General features: G+C 34.1%; 1 protein-coding gene across 2 annotated transcripts in view; it reads right to left on the bottom strand.

Annotated features, from left to right (window-relative positions):
- Positions 1-379: 379 nt before the first annotated feature.
- The window catches only part of LOC145247888 (SOSS complex subunit B2-like), a 68,431-nt gene continuing 53,319 nt past the window's right edge, over positions 380-15,491 (bottom strand). For both annotated transcript variants that reach the window (XM_080109499.1, XM_080109498.1), the window contains exons 3-6: positions 3,486-3,557; positions 3,054-3,111; positions 2,565-2,700; positions 380-1,308 (exon numbers count right to left, since the gene is read on the bottom strand). In XM_080109499.1, coding sequence (XP_079965625.1) covers positions 1,205-1,308; positions 2,565-2,700; positions 3,054-3,111; positions 3,486-3,557 — 370 coding nt within the window. In that variant the 3' untranslated portion in view covers positions 380-1,204. The remainder of the gene's footprint in view (positions 1,309-2,564; positions 2,701-3,053; positions 3,112-3,485; positions 3,558-15,491) is intronic.

Genomic DNA, 15,491 nt, shown 5'->3' with positions numbered 1-15,491 from the left:
AAGAATTGAGAACAAAACTTGTTTTTATTTTATTTTTTTTTAATCTAAGATTTCATAAGTCACATCTGAATGTAGACTACAAAGTATCAAGGTCTTATGTATGATATGAAACGAAATTGGAAATTAAAAGACGTTTCAATTATATCAGTCATCATAGGAGCAACTGGGCTTATGAAAAAGAACTTTAAAAAGTACATAGCAAGCATACCCGGTGAACCAAGTGCAAGTGAAATACAAACGATTGCACTGAAAGGGACGGCTAGAATCCTGAAAAGATCTCTTGGTTGGACTCACTAAAATAGGGGTAAATGTCAGACATCTGGTTGGATGTCCCATCCCCTAGAAGAAAAAGTTTAAGAAAAATGAAAAAAAAAAAAGCTAAAAGATAGGATTATTTAATTGGCTTCAAATTAACTTTTGAAAACATGAAAACTTTGCTTGGATTAGTAATTTGGAAAATCATCTTTCCAAAGTTTTTAAATGGCATCAGGAAAAATTTAAGTGGCAGATGTGAGTCTCTTCAATTATACAAAACCCAACTGTACAGTTTTTGTTTTTAGTAAAAGAAATTTCATAAGATAAAAAAATATATGCAGAAATCTTTTTTAACCCAACTTATAGATGTTGGATAGAATAAAAACATTATTCACAAATAAATTTTTAAATTGCACATACTCAGAAAGATGAAAGATTTGGCTAAGTTTAGCACCCATTCATAAGGTGTGTGTGTGTGTGTGTGTGTGTGGCGGGAGGGGGATAACATCCACATTTAACCCAGTCATTACAAATACATAGTTTATGTGGTTTTATCCAATTCATGTATATTTGTGAAACCAATTTCCAGACTGAAAATTTAAAATGCTGGCACTGAAAAAAAAAAATTAATTTGAGACATTAAATGCTGATGAAATGTCAAATAAAATTTTGACTTGAAAGTAACTTTTGAGAAAAGAAATGAAATTCTAAGCCTTTTAGAGTTCCATTAGAAAAGTCACTAACATTTGAAATATTTTGGTAAAATGCAGCTATCTTATAAAATCATAATATAAAGTTTTGTTGAGAATTCAATTAAAAAAATTTTTTTTTTTTTTTTTTTATTTAAGTCAGCGCAAAAAAAAAATCTGGTCAAAGTCACAAATTTCTGAACAAATAACTGGATTAACAATTTAAGAACCCCTTTTTTAGGCTATGAAGAAATTATGGGTTATCGACGAACAGCTCTGCCCCGGCCATTCACTGCACCTCCTTGAGACATATTGGGACGTGGTAGGCGGTTGTTATAGTTACCAGATGACATCTGACCATTTCCTACAAAAATAGAAAAAATATTTTTGTAATCTTTAATACTCAGCCACTGCATTGTAGTATTTGGGAATAAAATAAAGAGATAAGGTTTTAAATTTTAAAAATCAGAAAGGGGGGGGGGCTGCTACTGTAAAAAATAGATATACGTTATGTCGCTATGAAAAGAGGGGGCATATTGTTTATAAATTTAGTATTTCAGTTCAGCAGAAAATACATTTTTAGAAAAAATGAAAAAAATTAAAAATTATGAAATATTTACATATAATTTTAAAACTATGATTTATAATGATCTTAATTATGCAAGTTGATACTCATCAGTTTCGAAATTTTAAATAACTTTGCTTCCAGTGATCACAGAAACAAATCAAATTCTAGTAGAATTAATCATCTAAGTTTATTTTAATTGGCATTCATTGAGATGAGTATTTATTTTATTTATTGCAGACAATTATCCTCATCTTTTCATAAGTTGTTTCACAACATTTCGGTCAACTATTCCTGGCCTTCGTCAGGTGGTAACCACGACGGATAGTAACTGAATCTCCTGACTACATTCACTGCCTTCAGTAGTACTGAAGGCAGTAATTGCAGTGAACGCATTCAGGAGATGCAGAGTTTAAATAGTCTAAAATTTCAGCAACAAATTTAATCTTGCCTATTTTAACAGAAACATAATTTAATTTTAAAGTTTAACCATTTTTAACTGAGTATAAAAATATTCAGACGACAATCAGAAAGTTATTCTATTTCCTGCCATATAATTGTTTGAAATTATGGCTCATAAGAGACATTACGCATTAGGTGTAAAATTTTGCCGTTGCTGTTTTGTGAAATTAAATAATATATGTGTTTGCTACTGCCATTGTGCTGTTATGTAACCTGTGTCTGAAATAGTTCCTCATATACGAACACTAAAATTCATACCCACAATCTCAGAATAATTACTGTATATTTCAGTGTATAAAGCGACTGCCAGGAGACGGCGTACAAAATTGGAGCAAATTTATCATATCGGTAGAATAAAACGACTTAAATCACAAAACCATGTTTGTTTAGCCTAGGCTAGAGATTGCAACACCCAATATCTTATGAAATATTGGTTTTTAAAGATGATTTTTTAACTTGAAGGGTCGGCTTACATGCCAAAATATATTGTATATGCTGCACAAGTCCAAAACTTTATTGAAATTCAAGCAAGTTTAAAGTATTCTATTCCCTTCAGCTGAACAAGGATATTTTTTTAATACATTTTTCCTTACCGGTTGTGACTGTTATTTGCCCTCCAGGTTGAGATGGTCGACACATCATGGATTGATTTGGTCCACTTTGATTGATTGGATGACTCCCATTGTCTGGATTTTCGGAAGGAGGAGATTTGCGTTGCCCAGATGGATCCTTGGGAGAAGGGGGGGAGAGAGAGAGAGAGAGGAAAAAGACATTTAAATTTGGTAACTCAGGCCTTTAAGAAACTTTACCAAAAGTTTCAAATTTTATGAGTAAATTTCAATACAAGATGTATTTTAAAGGAACACTGGATTGTAACGAAAATTAAAATTGTCTCCACACAAAAGATCAAGCACCAGACCTGATGCTATACATGGCTTCCAGCTAAAAACAGCAGAAAACTTTTACAAATAAAATTTACAAGAGATTTAATTTTTTTTAAAACTTAAAGCAACAGCTTTTAGAATAATTCTATTTGCAAAACTGACAATTTTGTATAAAAAGGACACATTCACACAACCTACTTTGAAATCTTGGTTGACTTCACTCATATTTGGAAGTTCACAAAATAGCATTGTGAATCTGAAAGAAAGAAAATGTTACTGTTAAAGAGAAAGAAATAAAACGATGAAACTGAGCATTGAAATTAGAATTTCATTTGGCTAAAAAAGTTGACTTTGAAAACAAGTTTTTTTTTTTACCTGAAGAATCACCAACAAATAATCCGATTGAGTGGACAGTGATAATTTTTATTTCAAAAACTTGTTTAGTCTTTAAGAAATTTTAAACTAGTAAACTTAAGCTTGAAAGTAGATTTAAGTACAAATAATTTTGGATCCTTAAAAATCTTTTAAATATAAAATAATGGCTGATAGGAGCAAGCAAAAGATACTCAGAAGTGTTTTACTAGAAAATATTGATTGCAAACAAACCAGAAGTGCTGGAATGCTACTTACTCCCCAATTTTTGTAATCTCACCATTCTTTCCAGTGTAGAGAGTCAAACAGCCTTTCCATAAGGAGGAATATCTACAAGAAAAATTTAAAAATCTATAAGGTTTTTGCAATGAACTAAAAAAATATTTTCTACATAAAAAAATAAAAACAAATCTTGTTCACAACACATTTCAAATCCAGGGATATTTTGATTTGTGAATTCAAGTGCAGTCACTCTGAATTGATTGATTGATTGATTGACTTTATGGCATATCAACCTATGTGGTCATTTAATGCCGGGGTCTTTCTTTTTTTTTTTTTTAATATACATTAATAGTTATAAGTTTTATGTATGTATCTGCTGTTCAGTGTCTATGTTTGCATAGTTAGATAAGGTATTTTTTTTTTTTAGATTTTGTTGAGTAAACTTGTTATCTTTAGATATTTGAGAAGGGTGGTTGGGTCTACATGAGTGAATATGTCCTTTACAGTTTTTTCATTATATAGATTCAGTCGGTTTGTTTTCAAGTCTTCGCATCTTGTTAATGTGATTTACTGTGTATGGTTCCTGGCAGGGTATGCAGAGTAGGGGGGGCTTCTTTTTTGAGTAGGTAGGAGTGTGTTATAGAGGTATGACCTATTCGGAGTCTTGTTATAACTTCCTCCTTTCTGGTCATTCTTTTGTTTGGTTTCTGTTTTCCTATGGTTTCTTTGATTTGGTATAGCTTGTTATTAGTACGACTCTTGCCATGTGTTTCTAATATTTGTTAATGGTTTGTTTTAGATCGGTATGAGGGATCTTATCTTTGGTTGGGGTAAATTTTAATGCTCCTTTGTGAGCTCTATCGTTACCCTTTATGTTAATATGACTGGGTATCCAACAGAAAAGGACGTTTTTATCGTTGGAAATATCGTCAGTTCTATTTAGGGTTTTGCTGATTAGTTAGTTTCCTGTTTTCCAGTGTTTCGAGTACTGATTTGGCATCTGAACAGATAATGAATTCTTTATCTTTGGAGAATTCTATAAGATCAAGTGCCATACCAATGGCCGATACTTCAGCACTGTAGATGGATGCTTTGTCTGGTAATCTTTTTATTAGGATTGTTTTATTGTGTATGGCTGCACATCCAACGTTGTCTCCATCTTTTGGACTGTCTGTATAAATTGTTGAGCGTTCGGAATATTTATCTTTAATTATTTGGAATTTTTCTTGATATATGATTGGATTGGTTTTTGTTTAAGGATACTTAATTAGGTCTGATATTATTTTTGGTTGTTTTGTCAGGGGGGAATATTTCAGTTTTACAGATTGTCTATGTCTATCTGGGCTTTATGGATACTTCCATACGTAGGCTTTACAGCATTTTCTTTTTTATCAAAGAGGTTTTTGAAGACACATTTATAGGCAGGATTAGTTGGACATGAAGCCAATTTTGTATAATATTGTAGTCTTAGTTTTTCTCTTTTAAGTGACAATGAGGGTTCAGGGAGGTGGGGAAGGCTCCTGGAGCCAATCTAAGCCCTTGGTGATGTATTGTATCTAATTCCTTTACGTAGGACTTTCTTGCAGATCCATAGATATAGCATCCATAATCCAACTTGGATCTGACTAGGGATCTGTATAATTTAATTATTGAGTCTTGTTTGCACCCCAGTCTCTATGAGCTACTACTTTTAAGAGTTGGATTTTTGTTTGAGGTATTTAAGATGAAGAATGAAAGCTTTTTATCAAATATGATGCCTAAATATTTACTGATCAACTACAGGTATAATTTCATTGTCCAGTTTCAATATTGGGTCATGGTGCATTTTCCGGATTTGGCAGAAATGAATGGCTTTTGTTTTCTTTTGAAAATTTAAACCCATTTTTTGTTGTCCATCCATTTATTTTGTTTAGACAGTTGTAAATGGCATTCAATTTTTGGAATATATTTTGATCTATAACAGATCAGGAAATTATCCACATAGAGGGTACATTCTGTTCCTACATTTATATTTTTTAAAAATGTTATTTATTTTAATGCTAAAAAGCGTGACAGACAGGATGCTTCCTTGTGATACCCCTGTTTCTGTTTTTTTTTTACTGATGGATAGAGTATCACCTAATTGTACATTAAATTATCTATCATTTATAAAATTTGTGATATAAATGGGAATTCTGCCTTTTAATCCAAGCTCTTATAGATCTTTTATAATGCCATACCTCCATGCTGAGTCATATGCTTTTTTCAATATCGAAAAAGACTGCTGTAAGGTGTTCTTTCTTGATAAAGGCTTTTCTGATGAAGGTTTCTAGCTGAATTAGGTGGTCCATGGGGCTTCTTTCATTCCTAAATCCTGACTGAATCTGTAATCAGATTATTTGTCTCAAGGTACCATACTAATCTGGTGTTAATCATTCTTTCCATTATTTTGGAAATACAGCTAGTGAGTGCTATAGGTCGGTAATTCATGGGATTTGTAGAGTCCTTTGATGATTTAAGTATAGAGATTACTATGGCCTGCCTCCATATTTCAGGGACATCGCCACTTTCCCAAATATCATTAAATTATATGTATTATTTGTCTGAAACTGGAGTTTTTTCCTTTTCTGCTTTTTCCTTAATAATTTAGAATTTTTTGTTCGTTTTGGAGGAGTTTTTTGCAAAAGTTTCAGCAAGACATTTCTTTCTTGCTAGTAATTTTGTCAGGTGTTTAGTAGGGTTGCTGTTACTTTTCCCTTGAGATTTTTTGGATCATGTCCCAGACCTTTTTGTATTTGTATTTATTTTTCATACATAGTTTTTCCATGATGTTCGTTTCGATTCTTTAATGGTTTTGCGAGCTTTAGCTGTACAGTTTTTATATTTATCGAGATTTTCCTTAGTTGGTTCTTTTTTGAATTTCCTTAGCATAGCTTAACAAGATCTGATGGCTGCTTTGCATTTTTCGTCAAACCAGGGTTTATTATGTTTTGGGGAGGTAGAGCTTTTTAGAATGCATTCCTCAGCAATATTATACAGTGTATTGGTAAAATGTGATATCATAAAATATATGATATCATAAAATATATGATATCATAAAATATATGATATTGTTTTGGCTTGGATATTATCCGATGTTGCGGCATAAATTTTGGAATTTTTCCCAATTAGCCTTCTGTAAGTTCCATTGGGGTATTTTGTTTTCTGGCATTGGATCATTGTTTCCAAGTGTAATGGGGACGTGGTCACTTCCATATGAGTTTTCTAGTACATTCCATTTGTAATCCAAGGCAAGTGTTGGATCACACAATGTTAAATAAATTGATGTGGATGTACCAGTTTCTGGGCGTAAATAAGTGTGTTTTATCATTAAACAGATATAGGTTTTTGTTATATTTTCTATAGTTTTTACCCCTTTGCTCGTTTTTTTCACTTTCCATTATGACTGCTTAAATCTCCCATAAGGATGTATGGCTTTGGAAGTTGTTGTATTAGACTGCTCAAATCTGTTTCTGTGATGCTTTCATTGGGGGGGGTATGTATAGCAAGCAAATGTTGGTTTTGTGGAATGTTGCTTTTATTGTAGTAGCCTGCAGTTTAGTATTAAGTTGTATTTGACTTTGGGGTATGCCATTTCTAATAAAGATTGATGTACCTCCAGAAGCTCTGAGTTCAGTATTGTGTATATGGTTATACTGATTGTAATTTTTAATTTTTATATTGTCATCCGATTTCATAAAGGTTTCTTGGAGACAAGACTACTACTGGGAGTAATTTATCAAGTAGAATAGCGAGTTCATTTAGGTTTGCCTTTAAACCATGACAATTCCACTGGATTATATTATTGTGTCATGTTTCGTATTTTAGTTTGTTATTTGGGTGTTTCTGGTTTAGTTATCTTTTTTTAGTTCTCATCTATCTCCATCTCTTTAGATGTCGAGGGTGTGTCTCTGTTAGTGTTTGTGTCTCAGCTGAGAGATCTTGCTGAGTTTTTTTTTTTTTTTTTTAATGTTTTGGTTTGGGGCTTTTTGATTTGCTCTGTGTCCTTCCAGGCTCTGGATCAATTCAAATTTATTTTCATTTTCAATTAATACAGTTTCTGTTTTTTGATTATTTTGGTTTTTGGAAAGGGTTTTGTGTTTCCTTGTTCTGTTTCCATCTTTCTTGATATTGTGTTTAATGTGTGCTTTTGTCCTTGTTCGTGACTTGGATCTTTCACATCGGTTTATTTATAGTTTTTGTTGATCGGATTCTATTTTGCTCTAAGGAGCTTGTTTTTGGTTTTGGTCACTTAATTGAGTTTTCAAGGATACTAGGATTTGTTTCTTGTTAGTTTCATTTTGGTTTGTTTTTAAAGTTTCAATTAGATTTTTGAGTTCAGAAACTAGTTTATTGAGTAATTCTTGTTAGTTGGTTTGGTTAGTTTGGCTTGAATTTTTTGTGATGTTTGCGTAAGTGTTTACTTTTTGGTAGGAATCTATCACTTTCCTTGCTTCACAGGGAAGGATATATTTTCTTTGTATTTTACTTCCAAAATTTCTTTTTCCTTTTTGAAGATTTTGCATGTTTTGGAGTATGCTGGATGGTTTTCCAGGCAATTTGGGCATTTTGTTTCATTGGGACATTCATTTTCCGTGTGGTTGGGTTCTTTTAGACCACATTTTCCACATATTTTGTATCCTCTGCAAATTTCTCTATGGTGCCCATATTTTTGGCACTTAAAACATCTCAGAGGGGCTGGTATATACAGTTCCACTTTTTCAATTGTATATCCAATTTTTACTTCTTTTGGAATTTTAGGAGTATTAAATGTTAGTATATACGTCGTTGTAGGTATGGATTGACCGTTCCTTTTTATATTGATTCGGACATGGTCAATCCTTGTTTTCTTAGAGCATTTTTGATTTCGTCTGTTGTAGCTAATGTTAGTTCATGGCTTCTTATGACGCCTTTTGAAGTGTTGAACCTTTCGTGGGCAAAAGTCTTGCATTTATAAATATGGAATTTTTCCATTCTGAGGAGATTTTTTTTGCATCTTTGTCATTGTCTACTGTAACAAATAGGTTGCCATTTTTTAACTGTTTTAGAATTGCTGTTTTGATATTAAAAATGGAGACAGATCGCTGGCCTTTTTTCCGTTCCAAGGTTTCAATAACTATGAATCTTGGCAAGTTTTCTTTATCAATATGTTCAAGATTGGGTTCTTGCTCACTGTCTGAGCTGGTGACATCTGAAACGTCAGAGTCAGTTCTTTTGGTTTTTCTGGGGTTTTTTTAGCAATTAGATCCATGTATAGTTGATTAATTTTTCATCTTTCTTGCTCCCCACCCTCCTTGGAGCCCAAATGTGGGAGATGTTAGGGAGGGAAACCCATTCGCCCTTTCATCCCAAGGATACAAAAAGATATACTCAATCGGTTGAATTTGTGCCAGCGCTTCCCGATTCTTCCTTTAGTTTCATTTTCCTAGTTTAAGAGAAACATCGGGTAGGGAACAGTTGTGTGGCTTTATCTCAGCAACTGATTGACCCTTGCCACCGCCTTCTAACACTTACTTGGTTTGCCTGCATTTGTAGTAAGATATTGTATTATCTTTAGGCTTCATTTTTTTTTTTATTTAACATTTGCCAGTATAAGTGTTAGGGCTTGGCATGACTAGCCGATTGATCGGATCGGGCCTCTCCGCCCTCCCGTCTAGTCGAGGTAAAGGCCAAAGTGGTGTGTTGCAGGGCCACAACTTTTTTTTTTTTTTTTTTTTTTTTTTTTATTACATTTTCACCCCAAACAAGGCAAATTGCCACTTTGGTGTAGGGGGCTACTATCAGGGGCAACAACTACTGGGGTACTATGTAGGGATTTGGGCAGCAAGGTGTCGGTTCACGTTACACTTGAACTTCTGCACGTCAGTACTGTTGGGGAAGCAGGGACCTGGAATGGAATTCCAGAGTCTAGCGGTTCTGGGGAAGAAACTATTGGAGTAAAAAGATCTTTTACATCTAAGGATCTCTACAGTGTGGGGGTGGGATTTAGCAGCCTGTCGGGTTTGTCGAGGGTGCACACGTCGTGGGGGCACAAGTGATTGCAGTTCGTCAGAGCATTCACCATTAAAATACTTGTAGAAAAGGCAGAGGGATGCAACATTTCGTCGATGGGACAGAGGCTGAAGCTTAGATGCCAGTTTAGGGCCTATCAGGTTTGCGACTCTCTTTTGAACCTTGTTTAGGAGCGAGAGACTAGTAGCAGATGCACCAGCAATACTCCATACATGGGCGAATGGTGGCCTTATAGAGGTACAGGATACTTTCGGGTGTTAGTAGTTTTCTAGCACGGTAGAGAGCCTACCTTTCTTGCAGCGGCCCTGGCAATGCTTTCAATGTAATTGTTCCAACTCATGTTTCCTGTGAACGTTAGGCCAAGGAGTTTGAAAGATGGACTCTCAGATAAAGAGTCGTTGGCCATTGCTATGGGTGGTAGAGAGGGTTTCTTATAATTATTGAATGAAACTAGTTTAGTCTTGGCAGCATTGAACGCGACCAACCACTTTTGTCCCCATTCCACTACAGATTGGAGGTCTTCCTCTAGTGTTTCTGCCATTTCTTTAGAAATGTGTTCATTCGTCTTCCTGTCGTGCCTGCCATAGAGTGTAGTGTCATCAGCATATATACCCATCTCAGAGGCAATGTTGTCGGGGAGGTCATTTATGAATATCAGGAACAATAGAGGTCCAAGGATAGAACCCTGGGGCACCCCCGCATTTATATCATATTGTTTAGATGTACGACCGTCGAGGACAACCTGGATTTTTCTCTTATCTAAGAAGGATTTAATTATGTTAAGTATTCTACCAGTGATACCGTATGATCTGATTTTACTGAGGAGACCCTCATGCCATACCCTGTCAAAAGCCTTAGATGTATCTAGAGCTACCGCTCTGCCCTCCCCCGCGTTGTCCAGTGAATGGTATATACGTTCAGAGATCACAGTTAGGATGTCTGCTGTGGAACGGGCTTGTCTAAATCCATATTGTTTGTCAGTCAGTAGTTTAGCATCTATAAGATGATGGACTAGAGCATGGTTAATTATGGTCTTAAATATTTTGGCAAAAAGTGGGAGGAGGCTAATAGGGCGATAATTTGATGCGTCTGTCCTTTTGCCAGAATTCTTGAATACTGGTACAACAGAAGCAGTTTTCCAACAGACCGGAAAGCAAGCTTCATTAAGGCATTTGTTGTAGAGTTTGGAGAGAACTGAAGCTACTTCGGCTGAGCACATTTTTAATAGCACAGCTGGGATAAGATCGGGTCCACATGCTTTTGAGGTATCAAGGTTTTTTATGATGGCATGCACCTGAGCAGGGGTGGTTTTCAGATCGTCTAGTGTGGCGTCTGTCCGCATAGGAAAGTCAGGTAGGGGGTGGTTGGAAGGGTCCAGTGTGGAGTTTGAGGTAAACCGACTGGCAAGCATGTTAGCCTTGTCGGTTGCCGAGGAGACAACCTCGTGATTGTTGGTTAGTGGGGGAATTGTTGATTGCCCATTATTTACTACACTGTTGTAGATTTTCCAGAAGTCTCGAGTTCCTAGTTTTTGTGCTTCGATGCACTTTTTAGTGGTTTCCGTAAATTCTCTCTTAGCTGTCGCTATTTCTTTCTTAACGTCATTTCTAGCTTCTGTATACTTCAGTCTGTTTGAACTGGACTTATGTCGGTTAAACCTACGGTATGCATGCTGCTTTTGAGCAATGGCAGTTGCACAAGTCGACGTAAACCATTGGGGAGAGTAAAAAATAAAAAAATAAAAAAGTAAAATTATCATACACATGTGCGCACTATAAATAGATACAAAATCCGGGGAAAGGAAGTGAAGCCCCCACCTACCGTTCACACTAAGAACATGGTTACGCTCGCTGACAGACGCGACAATTTTGAAAATGGGCAAACAAAGATAAGTTTTAAATTTAACAAATCCTAATATTACCAAAATGGCAACTGCTTTTTTAAAATTTGACTAATGTATTTTAACTATATGCGCATATATTGTATTTAACTCTTTGCTTCCATGCGAGCTGTTTCTATTATTTTTTATTGTTTTTATTTTTTTATTTATTTATTTATTTATTTTATTTTATTTATTTTTTTTTTTTCCTCTTTTAGCCTTAACCAACTGTTTATACCTTCTCTTTAAATTTATTTATTTAATGCATTCTAATTACATATGCGTAGAAATGGTCTTTAACATTTTAGTTCCATGCGAGCCGTTTTGTGAACAGAACTTACTCGGAAACGAATAGTCTATACAAAAATACAGAACAGAGCTAGGAATACCTTTCTTTATACAATAGAAGACAGAAGAACTTTATTTAAGTAGTATACGTAATATATGCAATCACCGTACGCTTGCTTGTATTAAAGTGTCCTCCATGATACCCATACCATACCAAACCACTGCACGTGGCTCAAAATTTAACTGTCACTATATTTGTAACTGCAATATACATAATCCCAGCTGTGATACTAGGGCTAATTTTCTGAGTAGATGCAACACTCTGCGCCTGACCTTAATGACTACAATTCCAAATCCCAACGAACTAGCTGTTCCTATAACTGGGAGAAAAAAAACCTAATAGCTAGCTACGAAATCTTATACATTTTACCTCCAAGACGATTGCGTTTGTATTACCTAGTCATGGACTGCTCAACCGCCAGGATCCCATCCCAAGATATTACAGGTTGCTACCTACGGCCAACAGGTAGTTAGTTCTTTAAATAAACATTCTGGGATTTTAGTTTGGTTGTTTTTATTATTTCCTTTCTTAATCATAAGTTTGATGTTCCTGGTGGATTGTTTTCATTCTCAACCTTGCAGAAAATTTTGCAAAGGAAAAAGGTTGTAGTATTATTGGCTGGACTTTTAATTTAGGAAGCCAGTAAGGAGATGAGGGGGAGAAAGGGGGAGGGAAGGGAAAGGGGCTGTTTTTGTAGAACATATTTAAGTTTTACAAAAGAGAATAGAAAACAAAAACAGAAATTCAATGTAGGTGCATTTCGTCTCAGGAAACCAGTAGGCAACCTGATCTGGTAGCACCAACACTGACTTGTATGTAGCCAATTGTACGCTTTCTTGACTAATGTTTGTAGCACGATTCTTAATTATAGCAAATGAACTGTTAACATTGTAATTACATATTTCCCTACAACCTTTCTTTCAAACCTATTAGCAAGCTTTCTAAAAATACCATTAAGCAAAGTTAAAATTATAGTCCGGATATACTATCTGCCACCACTGCAATTTGTTTAGCTTTTCCGGAAACTGTTTTTCCAAAGTAACTGGATGTACAAATATAAAAATTGTCAAATTTTCTGAGAAGAATTAAGCATATAACAATCATATATTGATGATGTTACAGCATATAACAATCATATATTGATTTTATAGAAAGAAAGCTATCAACAAAAAACTGGCTTTATTTTATATAATAGGAAATAGAATCGATGCGCAAGTCAATTTACATGCCATAAACTCCATATTAAAATTGAGTAGATAGATCAAGCAAGACAGACATTTTTAATAATATTTAATCTTTTTAAAGATTAAATTGCCATGTTTTAAATCTTACTAAGTTTAATTTTGATTCCAATTTTAAAACTGGATAATTTGCAAACTTCCAAGAAACCCAAGCCATACAGCATTCACCGTATGCTTCAAGAAACATCTGAACATCAATCTGATGCTGTTAGTTCTTGTCGACTTCGCTGCACACAAAAGTTCATGGGTTGCAATCAGGCAAGTCGGAGGTTAAGGGAGTAAATTTTGGGACTAGTAAAGTTGTGCATGTTTTTTTTATTATTCCTGATATTCATAACTGAGATGATATATTTGCTGACAACACCACGCTCTGTAACATGCATGAATGAACATGTATCCAAGACAATAGCAGAAACACAAGTCGGGGGACAAAAATGGATGGTCACATTCAATGCTGCCAAGACTAAGATTCTTTAACTACTCAACCACTAATAGCCATCGCTAATGATACATTACCTGAAAATACTTAGTCAAACGTCTTGGCTTAACGTTCAGATACATGTAGGGCATTGCTAAGACTGCTACAAAGAAGGTGAGCTTTTTCTACCATCTTAGAAAGTTACTTATGCCCGAGAGTGTTCTGGACTTCTACAAGGCCACCATTCGCTCATGTATGGAGTATTGTCACAGTCAACATGGAGTCAAAGGTGGTTTTATGGCTGGGTTTGAATTTCCCAACTAGCAGGAATTACCCAAATTACTAAATTAGCTGATGATTGCATAAGCATCAAACACTAGTCTGTAGATATAGAAGAAATTATATATATCTGTGAAGATATTTCAATTATATTTCACTTTTTACATACTAATCCTTAATCTATGAAGCGCTATGTAAATACAGAACATATAAACAAAAGATAAGTCTATATTTCAAATTTCATGCTGACCATCTTACATCTTAAAGTTTCCTTTAATTACGATGATATTCACAATTCTTGACAACTGTTTCATATTGCAAAATCATTCACTGAAGGAATCTATTCTGCCCTTAACTCGCCAGAAGAACTAGCAACTATCAATCCATTAAAAGATAAATGGCATGATTACAAAATCTGAAATTTGAAAGATCATGCAATTATCTTTTATTTAGATTCATCGATTGATATAAGTGAATGATTTTGCACTATGAAACAGTTGCTGTCAAGAATTGTGAATGGCAACATCATGAAAGTTCATGTTTCATAGTGCAAAATCATTCACTTAATTATTATATCAATCGATGAATATAAATAAAAGGTAATTGCAAGATCTTTCAAATTTTAGATTTTGTAATCATGCCCAAATTAATTTATCTTTTAATGGATTGATAGTTGCTATTTCTTCTGACGAAATATATATATATGGGATTTTTTTTTTTTTAGTAAGATCGTGCTGCCTGTTTATATTCAAAATAAATTTTCTACTAACCACACATCCAAGTGGTAAGCCCTACCCCTTAAAACCCTTTGAATGGCAAGCATACCGCCAAACAAAAAACATACTTCTTCCATAGAAAAAATTGTTAACACTATATTGGCCCGAAAATGGGTCATTTTATGTGAAACAGATTTCCACTTTAAATTATAAAAATGTTTCTTTAAGTTTATGGTGTTCAACATAAGCTAAATTTTTTTTTGTAAAGTAGAATTTTCAGGAGAGGCAATTTTCAATTAGATTTTGTCTTCATACTAAAAGTATAAACTGATACATTTTAACTTCCTTTTTACCTATAAATTTGTTTTTGTGTATTAAATTAAAAAGTCATTAGGAAAAAAAACGTACTTGATGAAACAGAAGTCTACCTCCCATAAGCAAATAGTTTAGAGCATGCGAAAATTACTAAATTAGCATTTCGAGAACAGCTGAGAAACTGAAGATGAGAGGAAGGGAGTGAAATTAGTTAAAAAGTAAGAAAGTGAGGGAAAAAAAAAAAAAAAAAAAAAAAAAAAAAAACACCATTCAGAATTACAAAAGTGAAAATCTATTATCCCTAGGATATATTTTGAGTATCAACATTAAAAAAAATAAAGAGCTAAACAAAACATTGAATCTGAAGAAAATATTTTTTAAGTTTTGTGATAGTGTTCAGAGAATTGCAATTGATTCATTGGGGTAGGGGGGAGGGTCATTGTAGCCGAATATAAAGCTAGAATGTTTTTTAATGGATACATTTAGAGAATTGAATACACCAAAACAATATATCTTAATAAAATCTTTCATTTTTGTAATACAGAACTTTAATGACTTTTGTCTTGAAATGACTAAACAGTGGCATGTTTCAGTAATCTATTAAAGTAGGTATCCCAAACTAGCCTAGTTTAGGATGTGAAAACTGGTAAATAAAGTTAAATTTCCCTTAACTTCAACTTGCGATAACGCGTTTATTTTTTGGGTTATTTTGATAAAGTTTTGATTTAAATAAAATTTAATCTTCTTGCTTTATACGAGGGGGTGTGTAATAAGTAATGTCCCTGATCCACTTCCAGTTGTCTGATTTGGCTGAA

The sequence above is a fragment of the Euprymna scolopes genome, chromosome 26 (assembly GCF_053919585.1).
Source record: "Euprymna scolopes isolate OS-2025 chromosome 26, ASM5391958v1, whole genome shotgun sequence".
Taxonomy (NCBI): Eukaryota; Metazoa; Mollusca; class Cephalopoda; order Sepiida; family Sepiolidae; genus Euprymna; species Euprymna scolopes.
Note: the sequence above shows the minus strand (reverse complement) of the source record. Positions and strands in the feature narration are given on the sequence as shown.